Genomic DNA, 19,800 nt, shown 5'->3' with positions numbered 1-19,800 from the left:
AAGCTTGGGCAAATCTCTTAATCCTGATTGCCTGGCAACCAGGGCCATCTCTAGTCATCCTGATTCATATTCATATTTAACCACTGGACCCGGAGGGCTCTAAAGGAGAAAGTGAGGCTGGTGACTTAACACAGCACCCCCTCACTCAAATATAATTCATGTACATGTCTGGCAGGACCTCCCTGATATCCTGGTCTTCTTTGAAAATGAAGGAGAAAACATCAAGAAGCTACAATGGTCCTCTAGGATAGAAAAACTAGAATAGAGAGACCTCTACGATAAAATATAGCACCTCACCTGGATATGTTGATCCTAGTTCCAGATGGCCTTTCCAGACTTACTTTATTCCCCTTCCTTTTCTTTTTGCTCCACTGAAAGCTCCTGCCTTTCCCTTGAACTAAGCATTTCATTTCTCACCTCTGTATTTTGGTACAGGTTATCCTGAATGTTTAGAATGCTCCTCCTCTATTTCTCTGAGTCCTTCAAGGCTTAAGGCAGTGTTAACCCCCTAAGGAAAGCCTTTTCTGATTCCCCTAGTTAGTGTTCTCACTTGTCTGAAATTATCATGTATTTTTTTACCTGTACAGATGCTGCATTTAACCAATAGAATAACCTTTCCTAAGGGAGGAAATGTGTCCCCCCCCCCATTTTCTCTCTGTATCTCTAGTGCCTGATCCATGGGAAGTACCCTATAAATGCTTGCTGAATTGAACTGAACATGTTTTTAGAGTACATTTTTTTTCCAAGAAAAGAATTCTAATGTAAACCCATTGCAACTACAAATGTGGGACACCAGGGGTGACTATAAATGCTCAATTCTGCCTTTTTGTTGGAATTTGCAGGTTAATTATTGTGGCCGTCTTGAAAAGCTAATCCGTCTAAGGAATCCATGGGGAGGGACAGAATGGACAGGAGCATGGAGTGACAGGTAGGTTGCCTTTAGAGAGAATTAAGTTTCCCTTGCCATGTTCATATATTCTTGAACATTTTAGAGAAGAGGCAATATGTAAATATAGAAAAAATATGAAAAATAGTTGATTGTATAGAATTTAGAAGCCCTCACAGTTTACCAAGGACATAATCTGCTTAGAAAAAAGAGGACATAGTCCAAACTAGAAAAACTAAGCTAACATCTTTAAGGCTGAATTTCAACTTCTTCCATTTCAAATACAACCAGGTCAGTCAGAATTCCTCCTAGCTCTAAGGAGTTCTCCCAGAAGCACAGTGTGGTCTAAAGGTCAAATCAATCACTTCTACTCTGATCCTTTCAACTGGTCAGTATGACAAAGGCCAAAGCCATCAGGACCAATAGAAATGGCACCTGGAGAATGAGATTTGATCTTGGGAGCCAACTGGTCACAACAGGCAGCAATCGATGGGCCTGGAGCTCGCTCCATTAGCTCATTACTGTTGGCAGATATTGATCTTTCCTGGCAAAAGTCATTAATGACCAAAGAAGCTCTTCTCTGGCAGGCCTCTCTGATGGTAGGAGGAGTGGGGAAGTCATTTAGAGAGGGATATTCGAAGGCAGCTCACTGATATTCCAAGGTGTTGATGATTTAGGGACCAGTATTCTGCTTGTAAAACTGAAGAGTTCTGAATGATGGAACACGTTCCATGGTAGTCCATAAGGTGGTTTGTGACCAATGAGCCTCGCTTAGACTCTGATCAATAAAAGGACCAACCACATGTGACTCCAGAGGACTGACGATGAAGCATGTTACCCACTTCCTGATAAGGAATTCAACATGCAGAATAAAACAGATATATATTTTGCTCACAGACAATGTGGGAATTTGTTTTGCTTGATAATATTTATTATGAGGAGGTTTTTCAATGGTGTGTGTGTGAGAGAGAAATCAATGCTTTATAATTTAAAAAATAATAAAATTCATTCTAAGCAAAAGAAGAAAAGATCAGACTGGAGCAAGTTTGACCAGCTTAGCCTAGAAGAGGAGCTAATCTCCCTTCCCCTCCAAATGAGGTTGTGGTTTGAAGACAGTACAACATTCTGTTGCTGGTTGATTAGACCACTCTCCCAGCTCTGTGAACCTGTCTCAATTTAGGCCTTTCAAAAAACTTCAATGATTTTAATCATGGCATCAATATAATTTGCAATGTAAATTATCTTTTGTCTGCTTCTAGGCAGCATGGAATGTCAAGGGCATGGGAGAAATGGAGAATCCAAAAGATCTGGGTTTGAATCCTGTCTCACACTTACTAAATATGGCAAATCACTTGTCACTTAACCTTTGTACATCACAGTCTCCCCTTTTGAAAAAGGGGGCATAATTATACTTGCACTACCTACCTTAAAAAGGTTATTATAAGCAAAGTCCTTGGAAAACTTTAGTATGCCTGAATAAAAGTGAGTTGTTATAGTTCTGAAGAGCCTGCCAGACCCAAACCTAGGACCATGGAGTTACTCCCTCTTCATTACAGGGTTCCTATTGAACTAAAACATTTAAGTTGAGCAAATCTCAGAAACTGAGTGCTGTTGGCAAGATTGACTGCACTTCCAATTCCTATTTATCTAAAGGATAACAGAAATGAACATAATTCTCGCAAGGAACACTTTTCACTATTTTGGGGGTCAAAGACCTTTTTACCAAAACTGTTGGCAGTCATGAAATGAACTAATCATTTTCTTTCTTCTTCTCACTGACCTTGTCCACTCTTAGATGTAGGTTCTAAAGGGTAATGCAATTTAACAACAACAATGAACATTTAATAAGTTAGTTGTATGCAAATCACAATACTGGATGTTGTGGAGATGCAAAGTTTAAATGAAATATGATCTTTCCTCTCAAGTAGTTTATTATACTGTATGTGTGTGTTGTGTGTATGTGTGTGTGTGTATATGGAAGACACACAAATACACATAGATACCATGCATGCATATTATAATACATGTATTACACTGATAATATAATGCACAACAACATATATTGAGTATAATGTTTGTTAGATAGATAAGGGAAATGAAGAGGAGGCAAAGCAAGAAGACGGAATGATTCATGAACTGGCCAATCAGCAATTGATTATTAGAGTTTGCTGTTTAAGGAACATCTTTCAGAAGTTCTAGTCACTTGTGGCTTTAATGACAAAATGCCAAACTCTGATCCCACCCATATACTGAAGTTAGAAAAAATGCCCTAATAGTGAGAGCTATCCAGAAGTAGAGTTACCTAGAAGGGTGGATAGGTTCCTCTTCCTTGGACTTTTTCAGAAAGCAGTGGATAACCACTTATTATGCAATATTATAGTAGGGAATATCTAGATGGTCTTTGAGAACTCTTCTAAAACTTGACTTTTGTTGTAATTCTGTGATGATGTCTACCATGCATTTTTATTGATTTAAAAAATGGTAATATAAGAAGAAAAGATTTGGACCTAGAAGACCTGGGCTTGAATCCTGGCTCTGCCATTTAATATTTTTGACTTTGGCTAAGTCCTTTAGTCTTTATAGGCTTGTTGTTTCTTTTTTTTTTTTTGCAAGAATACAAATCAACTGATATGAGTTTATCTCATGTCTTTGACTTTCATTAATTCTTATATAGTGACCCTAATAAGTAATGCAATTCGACAACAGCAAAGATTTATAAAATCCCAGATGTCTCTTTCCTTATTGTTCAGTCATTTTTTCAGTTCTGTCTGACTTTTTGTGATCCTATTTGGGATTTTCTTGGCAAAGATACTGAAGTGGTTTGCCATTTCCTTCTTCAGCTCCTTTTACAGATGAGGAAACTGAGGCAAACAGGGTTAAGTGATTTGCCCAGGGTTATATAACTACTAAGTACCTGAGGCCAGATTTGAAGGGAAATGACTTCAGGCCACTCTATCCACTGCACCACCTATTATCTCCCTTTTCTTAGAGTACACTAAATGAATTTCTGATCTTATTTTCTCTTAATTTGTTCTTTCATTTTTTATGAATAAAAGATACCCTCAATGGTTCATTTCTGAGAGAATTCAAGGTTTTCCATATTTAAGCAGGTTCTTACTGTGGTAGCAATCTGCATGTAGTAGAAAAGGTTGGGTTTATGCAGCCTTTGACCAGTGTTTAGTCAATATTACTAAGGGACTTTTTGTAAACAGAGATTCTGTTGCTATGGAGTCTAAAAGAAAATTTATGCTTGATTTTTCAGTGCCCCTGAATGGAATTACATAGACCCCAGGCAGAAGGAAGAACTAGACAAGAAAGTTGAAGATGGAGAGTTTTGGTGAGAAAAGTTTCTTGTTTTTTGAGTAAACTATTCCTTGGGCTGCAAGTTTCTTTGCTCTAATTTAATGGTGAAGCAAAAGGGAGCAGATTTCCTCTTACATCCAGAGTGATGCTCAAAGAGTTCTGAAATACCTGAGAGTTGTTAGTTCCTTAGGTACATGGATTGTAAAGCAATAAGAAAACTGTCATGACTAGTTTTATTAGGTCCTTGTTTTCCTTCCTCCTTTTGTGCAAATTAAATTCTTCCTCTGCTATAATATGACACCAAAATCAGGAAATCTAAGCCTTTGTTTAGCCACCAAATTTCTAGGATACCTTGGGCAAATAAATGATGAACCATCCTTTCCCCTAACTCTAAAATGAGACCACCCATCACAGATTACTCCTGTTTTCAGTATATCTCATGACATCCAATAAAATATGAGCAACTTGTATCTTTTCTGCTGGGATATGGTATCCAGTTATATTGGTCTACTTTCTCCATCTTCCAAATTCTTGCCTTTTTTTTTCTGTTATCCCTCATGTATGGAATGTTATCCCTCCTTACTCTCACCTCTTAGAATTCCTTTCAGGATTCAGTTAAAGCATCACCTATTGTAAGAGACCTTTCCCGATTCCCTCAGCTGCCAGTGACCATCCCTTTTAAGGTTACTTTTAATCTGTTTTATATTTACTTACCTAAGTATATATTATCTTTCCCCTGAGGGATGCTGAAGCCTCCATTCATGTAGATTTTTGGGAGTTAAAAAGAACTTTATGGAGCCCAGAGATCAAGGAAGGGCTGGATTAAATGACCAGTCTATCTAGTTAGTCCCTTATTTGGTGGATCAGATGCTATACTTAATGGGGAATAGGGGAGAAAAGGAGAAACCACTGTAGTGGTTTTACCACAATCTAAGAAATTAAGGAGAATTCCTTGTAATATTAGTAATATTACCTAGTTTATTAGACAATGTTGGTGATGGTATTATCATTTTATCCCCTGGGGGAAGCAAAGCCTTTGGATAAGGCTAGGACTTTCAGAAAAAATTCTGCATTCCTTTTCCATTGTTGGTCATTTAGGTGTGGGAAAAAAGAGAATTAATTCTCCAGGGGATGCATTTGGCTAAATTTCAATCCCAGCTCACCTCTGGGGACTTTCTGCTCTTTTCACCTCTAGGATGTCATTTTCAGATTTCCAGAAGCAATTCTCTCGATTGGAGATCTGTAACTTGTCTCCTGACTCCTTGACCAGTGAGGAGATCCACAAATGGAATACGGCATTGTTCAATGGCCACTGGATCAGGGGCTCTACAGCTGGGGGCTGCCAGAACTACCCAGGTACAGACCATAGGGATGATGGTTGTGATAGACCAACTTCAAGGTCTACTATTTGGGTTTGTTCTTCCTACCCCAAGGCCTATTCTATGAATGAAGTAGTATTAGACATTTTAGAATGACACCTTGGGAGCAAAGTTTTTTTATGATTCAGGATGTGGTGGGGAGGGGACAATGGTAGGCAGCCAGGTGCTCCTTGCAACATGGCCCAGGGCTGTAGTCCTAAATCCAGCACTTTTTGTGAAAGCTTTCTTTTTTTTAGGGGGGGGGAAGGCAATGGGGTTAAGTGACTAGCCCAACATCAACACAGCTAGCAAGTATCTGAATTCATCTACTGCTACCTAGTTGCTCTGGTGAAAACTTTCTGCCAACCTCTCTCACTCTTTGCTCCCTAAAGCCTTCTGCTGCTTCTTCTCCTCATGTTCTTCCTTCATCACTGCTTCCCTTTCCTCCTTCTCCTTCTCCTTCTTCTTCTTTCTTGTTTTTTACAAGGCAATGGGGATATGTGACTTGCTCAAGGTCACACAGCTAAGTAATTATTAAGTTCCTGAGTTCAAATTTGAACTCAGGTCCTCTTGACTCCAGGGCCAGTGCTCTATCCACTGAGCCACCTAGCTGTCCCTTTCCTTCCTTCTTGCTCCCTTTCCTACTTTATCTCCTGAGCACTCTAGCTGACCCCACTACTAGCTGTTGATGACATGGTGACATAATGGTTCAGCTGATCAAAGTGCTTCACATTAGTGATCTGCCAGGTGGACCTGGGCATCACAAAGACTCAATTTTACAGAGGATGCATGGTAGACCCTGTTCAATAATAACCACTAACCACTAACCAAGTATTTCATTCAGCAAACTCCAGAGCCAGAGGCAGACGGGAAAGTGTGTTGCTGTGGAAGCTAATCTTTATGTATTAACCTTAGATGAAAGTCTTACTAATCATGGGAACTCTGATTTGTATTTTACCATTTTTGAAGGAAACTAACATATATGTAGACTCCTCCTAGGTTGAACCAGCTGAGGCAACACCTGATGGAGGATTTAAGAAAAATGACCACTCCTCATTCTACATCTCTAAGGAGGAATGAAGAAAAACAAACTCTTCTCATCAATACAAGTCTTGTACTTCCTCTGTTTGATGTTGTCTTATTGATCTGATTTAGACTGTGAGACAATGGGCAGGGATCATGTCTCCTCTATGTTCTGGACATATTATCATCCATATTCTGGTGCTACATGTATCATAATAAAATCTAAAATAAAAGAGTCCAAAAAAATAAAGTCCAAAAAGTCCTGGAATTTCCTCAAGGTTTCTCCTGCCCCAGCCCTCAACTCCACCCAAACTTACTGTTTTTATGGCTTATTTCTTTTCTTTAATTCTGTCAAGAAGTAAACAAACTAACAAAAAAACAGAGATTATAGTGCTTTTGGGAGATACTAGAATTCTATCACCATTAGCAACACCCCTAGAGACACATCAGAAATTTGCACAGATCAATTTGAGCAGCTAGGAACTGTTGTTGTGGGTGAATCTGGTAGCTACATACAACAAATTGCTAGCATATCCCTGCCAACTAGCCATCAGGACTATTTCTCTCTCTTGCCAATTGGTAATGATACAAATACATAAACAGAAAATTCTTTGTCTCCTCTGGAGCTTACAACATAGTCAACCTTAAAATCCAGGGACACTTGCCCTGAATTAAGATTCTGGTACTTTAGATCCTAGAAGACAAAGTTGAACACACAATATTATCATTATTATACAATCCTAAAATGTAAAAATGTAAAAAAAAAATGAGATCTTAGAGACTCTAGACCCTTCATTCTATAGAGAAGGGAACTGAGACTCAGGAATTTGAATGGGCTTCCCCAAAGTCACATAGCTTATTAAATGGCAGAGTGAAGCATTAAAAGAGTCTGTAATACTAGCAGATGCCTTTTGAACATCCCCAGATGCTTTGCTAGTTTATTAAATTAGACTCTTCCTAGGAATAAGAGAAGCTAAGAAGCATTATTACTAAAACTGCTGTGGTTCTAGGATAAGAATGATAGTCAGCTATGACTGCTCCAATTTATTTATCATTCTGATTCTGCTATGGACTTTGTGTGTTTTTTGAAAATTCACTTAAGTTTTCTGAACCTCAATTTCCACATGTAAAATCTCGTTACCATTTGGCAAGGTAGTCTTCTTCTCTCTGAAACAGAACTCCCCTTGAGAATAAGAGGTATCATAGGGGTATGCTTAATTGCTAGAGTTTTCAATATATACCATAAAAGATATCATACTAAGTATATGTTTCATAAATAAAATGAAATGCTGAGACAAGTCAACAATGCAGTTGACCACTTGGCCCAAAGTCTGATCTTCCTGGGGCAGCAACATCCTCTGAATGTCAATCATTCTGGTTTTGACAGCTTATAAGAACATTATCTTTATAGTCCTGTTACACAGAGTACTTCTAAGTAGGGAGTTATTTTGGTAGCCATCCTTAACTTTTCTAAAACTCTGCCTTTCATCAGGAGAATTCAGAATTTTCTGATAATATTGTTTTGATAAACCAGGTCTTGTTTTGGTAAACCAGGAAACGGTGATACTCAGAGACTTAGTTAGCATTTTGGAATGACAAACTTCAAGCTGGATGGAACCTCAGAGATGATCTAGTCCAACCATTTCTTTTAGCATAGAGAATCTAAGTTTACCAAAGGTCATACAGGCAGCAGGAATTGAAGGCTTTGGAAGAAAGGTTCATTCTGGTTCATTGGAACTCCACTAAGTATTCTCTTCTTAATCTGTGAGAGATTTTGTCATTTAAATTACATTTGTTTTTGGAAGTCCCTATTCTATCAGGAATTTTAGAGTGTTTCAGTTTATAGAAATGGAAAAAAGTTTTATTTTTCTCCTCTTACCTCCTAGTTCACATTTTCCTATATTTGCAATATAATTTAATAAAATATCCTTAAGATAGCTTTAAAGGATCATAGACATAGAAGTGAAGGTGACTTCAGAGGTCATTTAGCCCACCTCACCCAACCCTCCCCTAACTTTTACAGATAAGTTAAACTGAAGCCCATGAAGATTAGGTGATCTATCTAAAGCTGTACAGATAACATGCATTGGAGGTGAGATTTGAACTCAAGTCCTCTGATTCTGGAGTTATTGCTCCTTCTATTATATCATGCCAAACAAATTCACTATAATAAATATACCACATGACACTTGGTAATCATACTTCATGGTAAAGCTCAATCACTGGGTCAAGTATCCCATGGGATTAGGAACATTAGATATTTTTAGTTAGTCATATTCTCTCTGGTTTTTGACCTTCTCCCATTTACGTTTGTGTGTGTGTGGGGGGGTAGGGACTGGAACTATGATTTCCTTGATAGATAGAGAACCCTCTGGAGAAGGAAATACTCCATATCAATGTAGATTGGCATCTTTTTACAACTTATGGTCTTAGAGAGTTTTGTAGAGCACTGAGAAGTTAAGTGACTTGACAAGTCACATAGTATGTGTCAGAGATGGTACTTGAACACTGGTCTTCCTCCCTGAAAGAATGACTTTCTATCCATTATGTTAAGCTATCTCTCATGTATTTGAATGTTTTAAACCAACATAATAGAAAAATAAAATGTGACCCTTTGTTGAACAAATATGTTCAGAAGCATAAACTAGAAATTCTTTGACTTGAGTTATACTATGTCACAGGAATGTCCAAGATATGTTTTGATGTTTCTTATTTTCTTTTTTATTTTCCTGGGGGTTAAATGAACATCATTGTAATGCACAGCTACATACTGGACCAATCCTCAGTTCAAGATTCGATTGGATGAGGCAGATGCTCACCCTGAAGGGGACTCAAGTGGGTCCTGCTGCACAGTGCTGCTGGGTCTGATGCAGAAGAACCGCAGGAGGAAGAAGAGGATTGGACAGGGGATGCTTAGCATTGGCTTTTCACTTTACCAGGTACTTTACATCTGGGTTAATCCTCTGACTTGGCACTAGGTTTCTTGGATCTGAATTTGTTGTTTATTATTCTTATCATTTGTCTCAAGCAGCTTTCCTTTCTAACCCTCATGTTCCATAAGGAACCTCCTTGGATGTTCTGAAATCCTTCATATTCCATGCTAGGGGGATTTCAATTATCTGTTGCAGGGGATTAGGCTAAAGGATGCCAGAGAGCAAAGAAATAATGGAACCTGCCCTCTTTCCTTCCTTCCTTTCTCAGAAATGGAATACACTTAGCTGACAACTCTAGGCTCAGGTAGGTTTAGTTACTTGTGTGGTAGGTTTTGTTTTTACACTTAATTCTTCTTGTATTTTATCTATGGAAAAGTTCTGTGCCAAACATCATTGAGGACCCCAGTTTTGTAACACTTATGCCAGAAATGGGTAACCACTGCCATCATGGAGTTTACTGTCTTCATGCATTAGCTGCCAGCATTGTAGAGAATTTTGATCTAACTCTGAATTGTTTGCCTTCAGTAATCCTGTTTCCCTTTTGTTGTTGTAGTGGTTGAAAGACAGCAACACATAGTGGATAGAGAGCAGCCTTAGAGTCAGGATGATCTGGCATCTAAACCTGCCTCTGATTTGTGCTAGCTCTGTGACCCTGGGCAAGTCACACAGCTTTTCAAGATTCTGGGACTACAAACTGCAGAGTGGTTGCTGATCTGCCTTAGTTTGTAATACAGTGGATAGAGATAAGCCTAGAATCAGGAAAATCTGAGTTCAACTATTAGCTGTGAGAGCCTGGACAAGTCACTTAATCCTGTTTACCTCAGTTTCTTCATTCATAAAATGAATTGGAGAAGAAAATAACAAACCAATCCATATCTTTGCCAAGGAAATCCCATATGTGTTTATGAAAAGTTGGACATGACTGAAATGACTGCACAATAACAAAAATGCACATGAAGCTTCAGGTCTATACCAAAAATTCTTGGTGGCCCACAAATATTTCTGAGCTTTTCATGTCTCTTTCGACCTCTTTTCTATTGCTCAAGAATGAATGGAATTAGATGAGACTGGCAAGTAGCCTATGTCTATGGTGTTTTAGGAATGCAAGAAAAGTCCTTCTTCTTCCTCCCAACTACTTTTCCAAATGACTTGATGGTAGAAATTCCTCAATAAAGATTCCTTCCCTCCCTCTCCCTCCAACTTTGACTTAAGACTTTGAACCTGATTGAAATATAAAACTCACTAAAAGAGAAAATATATTATAGAATCACAGCATTCAGAACTGGAAAAGTCAAGTCAACAAACATTGATGAAGAACTTAAGATCTGTAGGATATGCACAACCTATGTCAATCTCTAGGCACACACACACACACACAGAAAGAGAGAGAGAGAGAGAGAGAGAGAGAGAGAGAGAGAGAGAGAGAGAGAGAGAGAGAGAGAGGCAAAAATGGTTGCTACCTTCAAAGGGCCCACAATTTAATGGGAAGAGGCCTTAGAGATAATGACCATAAAATGTACTGCTGTAAAGGGCCTAAGACCAACAACTCTCTTAAAGTACAACATCTTCATTTTACAGATGAGGAAACCATAGAGATAAAAGGACTTTCCCATGCTCACGTAGGTGGCAAGTAACAGTCAGGATTCATATTTATATTTATATCATCTGATTACAAATTCAGTTTTCTTTCTGATACAACATACCATCTCTTTTAAACATTGCCAGTCTCTTACATCTTAGTGTGACTGAATTTTTTTATATCAGTAATATAAATATGTCCACATGGATTGTGGACAAATCACTTTGAATAAAAGGTCTATCCTGCTTCTGTGGAGAAAAAAGGGAGAGTGGAAGCTAGAGGAAGGGGCAGACAAGCCCCAGGAATATGACAAGACTGGGCTCTTTTTATCTTTAGTCTCTAAGAGGTACAGACTAGAATAATATATACATATATATATATATATGTATATATATGTCCCCTCAAATAACTCTGGTCTGAGGGTATGAGTGAGCTCAGAAGCAAAGCTGCTTTCCTATTCTCTCTTTAGGGAGAAGGGTAGCCTTTAGTTTGCACTCACCTGATTGTAGCTCTTTCTCACCAAACACTGGTACACAAAAGACCATTACAATTATTGAATAAGCCTATTTAGCAAATCAGAACAGCAAATAGAAATAAGAGCTGTACAGATTGGAATATACTAGAAAAATAAGAGTGTAAGAGCAAGATAACAGTTCAGTTCAAGTTGAGAGAGAGGTGGGGGGAGTATAAATAAGGAAAGAATGAGAAGAGAGGAAAGGGTAGAAGAGAAGGGGAAAGGGGAGAGAGAGAGAGAGAGAGAGAGAGAGAGAGAGAGAGAGAGAGAGAGAGAGAGACAGAGACAGAGACAGAGACAGAGACAGACAGACAGAGACAGAAACAGGGAAAACAGTTTCACCCAAGAAGGGTCATTCTAACAGTTTCTAGGGAGGCAAACTGGAAATGTTGACCTAGCTTCTTTTATTTACAGTTTTCCTCTTCACAAATTTCTCTCCCAAAGAGTATCTGGAATCACATGTATCTCTAGCCCAAGAAGCTCTGTAACCCACTCAGTAAATTCCTGATGAAGAGCTTGGCATAATCATGCTTAGTATTCTTACCATAGTTTTCTTCTTTATAAGTAGGTTTAAATAGAAGGAGGATTCTGAGCATGAGGGCAATGATCTCTAGGAGGCTAAGGAGTAATATGGTGAGGAGAAAGAGGGATGCATTAAGAAGGATGCTGAAAGTGTTGAGGACAAACTAGATTTTCACCTACTTCACAACTTTGCCTGGGCCTGGCCAAGGCCCATATAAGACTCTTGAGGTCTTTAATGAAGGGCGAGAGATGGGGAACCTGTCCTATCTTTTTCAGTTAGATCAGGGACAGGAATTCTTTCTCCTAGTGGGAAGGGTGATGGGACAGTAGAGAGGAGCTGCAGTTTATAGAGAGGACAATTCAAAGAGGAATTCAGAGCAGAGAACAATCTTATGGCAGATGTTGTTGTGGGTAAAGGAAAAAGAGGCAGTCTGTTTTCCAGAGAGACTTGCCCATGCTCCCCTATAAAAAAGCTAGGAGAAAGTAAAATTTTGCCTCTTGGAACAGAGATCTCTAGACTATAACCAAAGAGCGACTTTGACAAGGAATTATACTCCTCTCATCCTCCAACCTTCCTCCTCCCCCATACTTTGGTACCTTGGGAAAAAGGTTTATGGCCTCCTCCCGGTTATGGCTTTCATGAAAAGTGAACCAAATCTGTATTTCTGAGATCTCAGTCAGAGAAGAACTCAGTCCCCTAATCTTGGTGTCCATATTCTTATTATCCTGAAACATTCCATCCCATCACTATTAGTTTCTAACCAGGTTGATCTAGGGAGTAACATGGCATTCTCTATAAACTGAAGGAATCTTTTAAAAAATATTGAATTTCCTGAAATATGTCAGTTGTTTTGTTACAAGGGAATTTTGCTGAATATCTTGATTGAAACAAATACCTTGATTGGAATCACATTCCAGTTGGTTGAACTTGAGAATCTCATGCTTAGTAGTGAATTAACAAATGAAAAGAGAAACTTGGAACTTATTAGCAGGAGAGTAGTATTATGCTGTAATACTTCCAATCCTATCTTTCTTTTAACTCTTGGATCTTAATTTATATGTTTGGTTTTGATGTTTGATTTGAGAGTTTAGGAAAATTTGTTTTAGGTGGTGGAGATATCTTTGAGATCTAAATGGTTAAGAGTTGAATTGAAGATATTGAATGATAACACTAAATGAGTATACTCAGACTGAGACCCTTTAAAATTGAGCTCATTTCCCCCCTACCTAAAATCAAAACATCACAAAGTCAAGTCCATAGATTCAGAGAATTTAGAGCTGGAAGAAACTTTAGTTCTTTTCCCTCATTTAACAGATTAGGGCACTTATAGCCCTCCCCTTCTTTTAACTTTCTTTTCTTCCTTTTTCTGAATCCATCCACTACCAAGACTTAAATTATCACCTCAAAGAAGATGACCCCCAAATCTATATTTTCATCCTTAGCTTCTTCCAAGAATTTCAGTCTTATATTTCCAGTTGCCAACTATCTTTCTCCATCTGGATGTCCTGCAGGCACCACAAACTCAATAAGCATTATTGTTGGCAAATGTTCTGGTCTGAACTTATCATTTTTCTGCTCAAAGCCTGCTGCTATCCCCCCTAATTTCTCAATTTCTCAGTTTCTGCTCCTTACCAAGGTTTATAACCTCATCTTGGATTCATTTCTCTTCTTTACCCCCCTTCATGTCCAATCATTTGCCAAGTCCATTTGATGCTAGCTAGCTCTGAAATAAATCTCATTTCCATTTTCTCTCAATTCCCATGGCATTTATCTTTCATAGCATAGATTTAGGGTTGGAAAGGAATTTAGAGGGGATCTAGGTAAATCCCTTAATTTTATAGAGATCCCAAAAAATAAAGTTAGTAATCTGAGGTCACACAGGTAGCAAGAAGGAGAGCCAGGACTGTCATTCCAAATCTAATATCTTTCCACTCTATCTTTGACCCTTTTTGTTCATGGCCTCATTTTCTCTCACTTAGATTTCTTTGTTGCTATTAGTCTTACAGTCTGTCCCTCTCCAGTCCAACCTTCCTAAAGGATCACTCTGATAATGACACTCTTTGACTCAAGTGTATCTCTACCACCTACAAAAGAAAATCTAGATTCTTCATCCTGGTAGTCAATGATGTTCACATTTGTCTCCAAGCTACCTTTTTAGCCTCATCTTATCCTATTCCCTTTCATGCATTTTCATCCAAATCACACTGCCCCCTTTTTTATTTGTTTTGTTCTTTTGTTTTAGATTTTTCAAGGCAATGGGGTTAAGTGGCTTGCCCAAGGCCACACGGCTACGTAATTATTAAGTGTCCGAGGTCGGATTTGAACCCAGGTCACACTGTCCCTTTTTAACCTTTATATATTTGTTCTCTCTAAACACAAGCACATTAAAATGGACTTCCTTAACCTGTTCCCCAACCTCTGTTTCATGAAGTCTCTCTTTCAAGGCCCAATTCAGATGCCACCACTTTTGTGAAGCCATCTCTGATACCTCAGTGACAGTGGTCTCTCCCTTTTCAGATTTGCATAGTTTTCCCGAATTTCTCTTTTGTTGCTATTGTTTAGTGGTTTGTTGTGTTGGACTTTGCACAATCCCATTTGGGGTTTTCTTGGCAATGATACTGGAATAGTCTTGCCATTTCCTTTTCCAGCTTATTTTACAGATGAGGAAACTGAGGCAAACAGGGTTAAGTGACTTGTCTAGGGTCATACAGCTAGTATGTCAAGTATCTGAGACCAGATTTGAACTCATGACTTCAGGGCTGGCACAGTATCCTAACTGCACTTTACCTTTATCTCATTCTCCTTATATGAAGGGAGATCATCTAGTTGTACACCATTCAGAATACAACACAGAAAGGCTTAACATATTTGTTGCATCTCCAATTCAATCTACATAATCACCAAATTGTTATTTCAAAAGCACAAGAGTCTGACTGTGTTGCTCCCATTCCAAAGAAGCCTCAGTGACTCCTTATTGCTACTAGGATAAACCATAAACTTCACTATCTGGGAATTTAGATTCTTTCACAATCTAGCCCCTCTCTATCTTCTCAGAAGCATTTCACTTTACTTCTCTTTCTGTGTGCTACGGGCCAGGCAAACTGGTCCACTTTTCATTCCTTGTACACAACTGCTCTTTTGGGGTTCTTCTCCTATTTGTTTCTTCTCAGGGTCTTTTTTCTGGATCAGCATCCATCTTCCATCCCTGAAGTGTGGATCTCTAAGAAATTCTATCTTTGGCTTTCTTTCTTTTTCTCTTTACATTTGCTTCTTTGGCAATATCTTTTATGCCTTGAGTTCAATTGTCATTTTTACAAGTTGATGCTCAAATAAATATGCCTGGCTCTAATTTTTCCTTAATTCCAAGCATGTTAATGACATTGTGAATATTTCCTCCAGATGCCCTATAGAACTTATCATATCCCCCATATCCCTATCATCCAAGATTTTCCATTTTTCATGTGGGAACCATCCTATCCTTCCATTCACCTAAATCTGCAAGTTTAAAGTCATCCTTGATTCTTCCCTCTACCTCACATCTCACACCAAATTAATGGCCAGAATTATTCTAGTCCATATTTATAACATGTTGAATTTATCCTTTTTACTCCAGTCACTCTCCTGGTTCAAGACCATATCTTCTCTCACTGGAACTAGCCTCCAAATGTGTTTTTCTACTTCCATTATCTCCCCTTGCCAATCTATACTTCATCATTTACTAAAAAATTAATCTCCCATAAGGTATAGATTGTATTGTGTCATTTCTATGCTAAAAATCCTTCAGTGGTAGCCTTTATTGGTTCTAGGATAAATTATAATCTCTTTGTCTAGTATTAAAATCTCTCCAAAATTTTGATTCCAATGGACCTTTCCCAATGAATTTCCCATCATCTTCTTTCACTGCTTCTACATTCTAGTCACATGAACCCATCTGTTCTTCTCTAAGGAAGACATTCTATTTCACTCTAGTACTTTTCCTTAGCTTTCTTCAAACTCAGCTCAGGTACAATCTACTTAAAGTCTTCCTTGTTTCCCTTGTGTGTTAGTGCTTTCCCTTTCTTAAAATTATTTTGTATGTGCTTTTCTGAATATATTATATATCTGAAGTTCCTTGAAGTCCTTGAAAGGGTTGGTATGTTTGTGTATATGTGTGTGTGTGTGTGTGTGTGTTTCAATCTTAAAAACAGTACCTTACCCACAACAGATTTTTAGCAAATATTTGTTGAACTAAGTCAAATTAAAGAAACAATATAGAAGGAAAATAAGTCCTGAGTGCAGAATCTTGAAGAACATCCACAAAGAGGTCTAGAGGAAAAGGAGAAACTTTAAGAGTGGTTTTCCAATGGTATAGTTCATGAACACCCATCAATGTGATTCCACCAATGATTATGATGATGCAAATTTGTTGTTATTTAATAATTTTCAGTCATATCCAACTCTTCATAACTGCATTTGGGGTTTTCTTGGCAAAGATACTGGAGTGATTTGCCATTTTCTTCTCTAGCTCATTCTCTAGCAGATGAAGAAACTGAGTTAAATAGGGTGAAGTGACATGTCCAGAATCACACATTTTGAAAGTATCTGAGGCAGGATTTAAACTCAGGGAGATGAGTCTTCCTGACTCTACACCCAGTGCTCTATCCACAGGAATTGAGGAAAAACAGATTTAAGTCTCTACTATAGAAAAGCTATACTGCACAAAAATGCTGTTAGATCTTGTATATCCTAGGCTCCAACAAAAGGACTTTCAGGATCTGTGAATTACTCCTTTGTCACATATCTTCTAACCTTGAACCCTCTTTCTCTTAGATTTTATATTTACTGGTAGGATAACATATCACACACTTTGGTGTGATGTTTTGGACCAATTATTCTGTTCTAGTAAATATTCATTTCTAAAAAGTAGTTAAGTCTGTTTGATTTATATCAAGGGGCAGCTAGGTGGTACAGTAGATAGAGCACTGGACCTGGAGTTAGAAAGACTGAGCTTCTTGACTTCAAATCCTGCCTCAGACATTTATTAGCTCTATGAGCCTTGACAAGTCACTTAACCCTGTTTGTCTCAGTTTTCTCATCTGTAAAATGAACTGGAGAAGAAAATGTCAAACTTCTTTAGTACCTTTACAAAGAAAACTCAAATGGGTTTGCAAAGAATTGGACATGATGAAAATGACTGAAAAACAACAAATTTATATCATCATAATTATTAGGGGAAGCACATTGATGGGGGCTTATGAACTATGGTGTTATAAAACCACTTTCAATCACACAGGACAACTCCTACTTCTGAGTTGGGAGAGAGTGTGAGACCTAACCTGCCAGGGTCAATGGGGTTTGGGAGAGTAGTTCTAGAGAGACCATGAGTTTTACATGCCAATGTATTAGTGAAAACTAGACTGGAGAGATCTAGGTTTTGATGGATACTTAATATATACCAAGTGCTATGTCAGCCCTGGAGGATACAAAGAAAGATGGGCAAAGAGAATTTCAGAAGGGGGGATGGTATTGATTTCTAGGGCACAATCATGATTTCTGTTTCAGATGTGTTGAGTTTATTCTGAGGCACACACTATGATGAGTCTTATGATGTGCCATAGGATACTTTTCCTCATGACTAAAGTCTCCCTAGTCTGAAGTTCTGAGTCTAGGAAAAAGAAAAAGTGGTTTTAAAAGCCAGGTGTGTGTGTGTGTGTGTGTGTGTGTGTGTGTGTGTGTGTGTGTGTTTTGAGTGGGAAGGATGGAAAATCCATCTTTCTTTTCTGTCCAGTGAATACAATATTTTGTCCTGTGAGTCTACCTTCTGTACTCCAACTGCTTGCAAAATGGAATCTTCCTTTGAGATTGAGGATATGACAATGATGGAGCTCACTAGGATTTTCCCCAGAGGCCTACAATGTTTGCAAGGCTGGTCCCAGCTCTCTGAGTTCTGTGGTGCCAACTGCTCTATGACAAGCCTGCCTACCCATTTTTATTTTGAAATTTGTACTTCAAAGATGACTGTCTTTTTCTATTCATCAGTAAGTATCAGTGAAGGCCTGTGCCTCCCTGAAAAGGATTTGTGCCAAGGGAGATGCCCCACCTGCCCAGCTTAGTTTCTCCTGAGTGACTTGGCTGGGCATATTTAATGTATGTTGACAGTGTGCTCTGTAACTTTAAGAAGAGGACTGCCAAGTCCTCTGTACTTATCTTCCCAGGTGCCATGACTTTGCAGAGGTTGGAGCTAAAGGGAAAGATGAAGGTATTGCTGATAGTCATTTTAGTTAGGAAAGTACCTGGAGACTGTTGAGGAGAGATGCATGAAGTCTCATTCCTAGAAATGGTGTGGTTGAGGGCAATTGATCTTGTATACTGTTTATACATCAGTTTAAGGACTGAGTTCTCAACAGAAGATTCACTTAGGGGACAAGGGCAGTAGATTAAATCTGAGTGACATTTGTTAAGTACCTATTATGAACAAAATACTGCACAAGGTGCTGAGTAGGCAAAGATGGATAGAGGAAGTATGATTTGTTAGAAAGAATATTATCTCTGGATTAGAACCACCTTGGAAAAATCATTGAACCTCCTTGGGTGGCTCAGTCTCCTCATCTGTAGAATAAAGGAACTGGACTACTTGGCTCTAAGAGTCCCTTTCAGCTCTGGTTCTATGGTCCTAAGAGCTCCTAGGTCCTGATGTGACAGATCACAGAAATGTATGGAAGGAGAGAGATATAAGAACAAATAATTTGAATACAGAAGAAGTGGGGGGATCAGGCCAAATGCAATGAGAAGTCTGAGGAGAAAGAGAACACTTTTGGTGGGGGGAGCAGAGAAGACTTCTTGGAGAAGGTGGCACCCTGAAGGATCAGAGGGACTTTGTCAGGTGATAGTGCAGGAATCAGTTTCATGCAGGGGGAATTTTTTTGTGGAAAGGAGTGAAATCAGGAGAGAATAGAACAGAAGCAGAGTGGAAAGTTTAGCTAGGCAGTATTATAGGGTTTGGAAAAGGAAGTAATAATATGAGCTAAAGCTGGAAAGGTAGGTTGGAGTCAGAATGTGGGAGGCCCAGGATGCAGGATAAGAAATGTATACTTTATTTGGTAGGCAACGGAGAACCAATGAAGATTTTTGAATGGAGGAATAACATACTCAGAGTATTAGATGTTGGAAATGGGACAGGGTTCTAGGTTCTTATACTCAGGGCAAGTATACTGAAGCCTGTTCCATGGATTAAAGCAGGATGGGTTGGGTTAGTGGAAAGAGAATTGTATTTTGCAGAGGACCTGGGTTTGCAGAGGACCTGTATGTCCTTGGGCAAATAACTAAACATCTCTTGATCTCAAATTTCCTTTTTCAATAATAATGATAATAGCTCATATTTAAAAAAGCATTTTACATTCCTTATTGCTCTTGAGCCTTCCAATTCTGTGAGGTAGGGGCTATTATTGGTTTCATTTCATAGATGAGACAACTGAGACTTACAACCATTATGGTTTCCTAGGTGGGGTGGGGGGGCATACAATCAGTGAGTGTTTTAAGAGGATTCAAAGCCACTTCTCAACTCCTAGGCTAGTACTTTATTCACTATATTACATCAGCTGTCTAAAACAAGAGTGAGACAAAATGATCTCTTAGGCTTTTTTCCTCTTATGTATCCTCTGAATTTGTCATGTTGCTTAACTTGGCCAAAAAAGCAAATTAA

At 38.6% G+C, this 19,800-nt stretch overlaps 1 protein-coding gene across 1 annotated transcript in view; it reads left to right on the top strand.

Annotated features, from left to right (window-relative positions):
• The window catches only part of CAPN8 (calpain 8), a 114,770-nt gene that overhangs the window by 60,282 nt on the left and 34,688 nt on the right, over window positions 1-19,800 (top strand). The window contains exons 7-10 of the mRNA XM_074222769.1: window positions 843-928; window positions 4,149-4,223; window positions 5,385-5,545; window positions 9,334-9,509. Coding sequence (XP_074078870.1) covers window positions 843-928; window positions 4,149-4,223; window positions 5,385-5,545; window positions 9,334-9,509 — 498 coding nt within the window. The remainder of the gene's footprint in view (window positions 1-842; window positions 929-4,148; window positions 4,224-5,384; window positions 5,546-9,333; window positions 9,510-19,800) is intronic.

The sequence above is a fragment of the Macrotis lagotis genome, chromosome 2 (genome assembly GCF_037893015.1).
Source record: "Macrotis lagotis isolate mMagLag1 chromosome 2, bilby.v1.9.chrom.fasta, whole genome shotgun sequence".
Lineage (NCBI taxonomy): Eukaryota > Metazoa > Chordata > Mammalia > Peramelemorphia > Peramelidae > Macrotis > Macrotis lagotis.
This window is presented reverse-complemented; position numbering and strand designations above follow the sequence as displayed.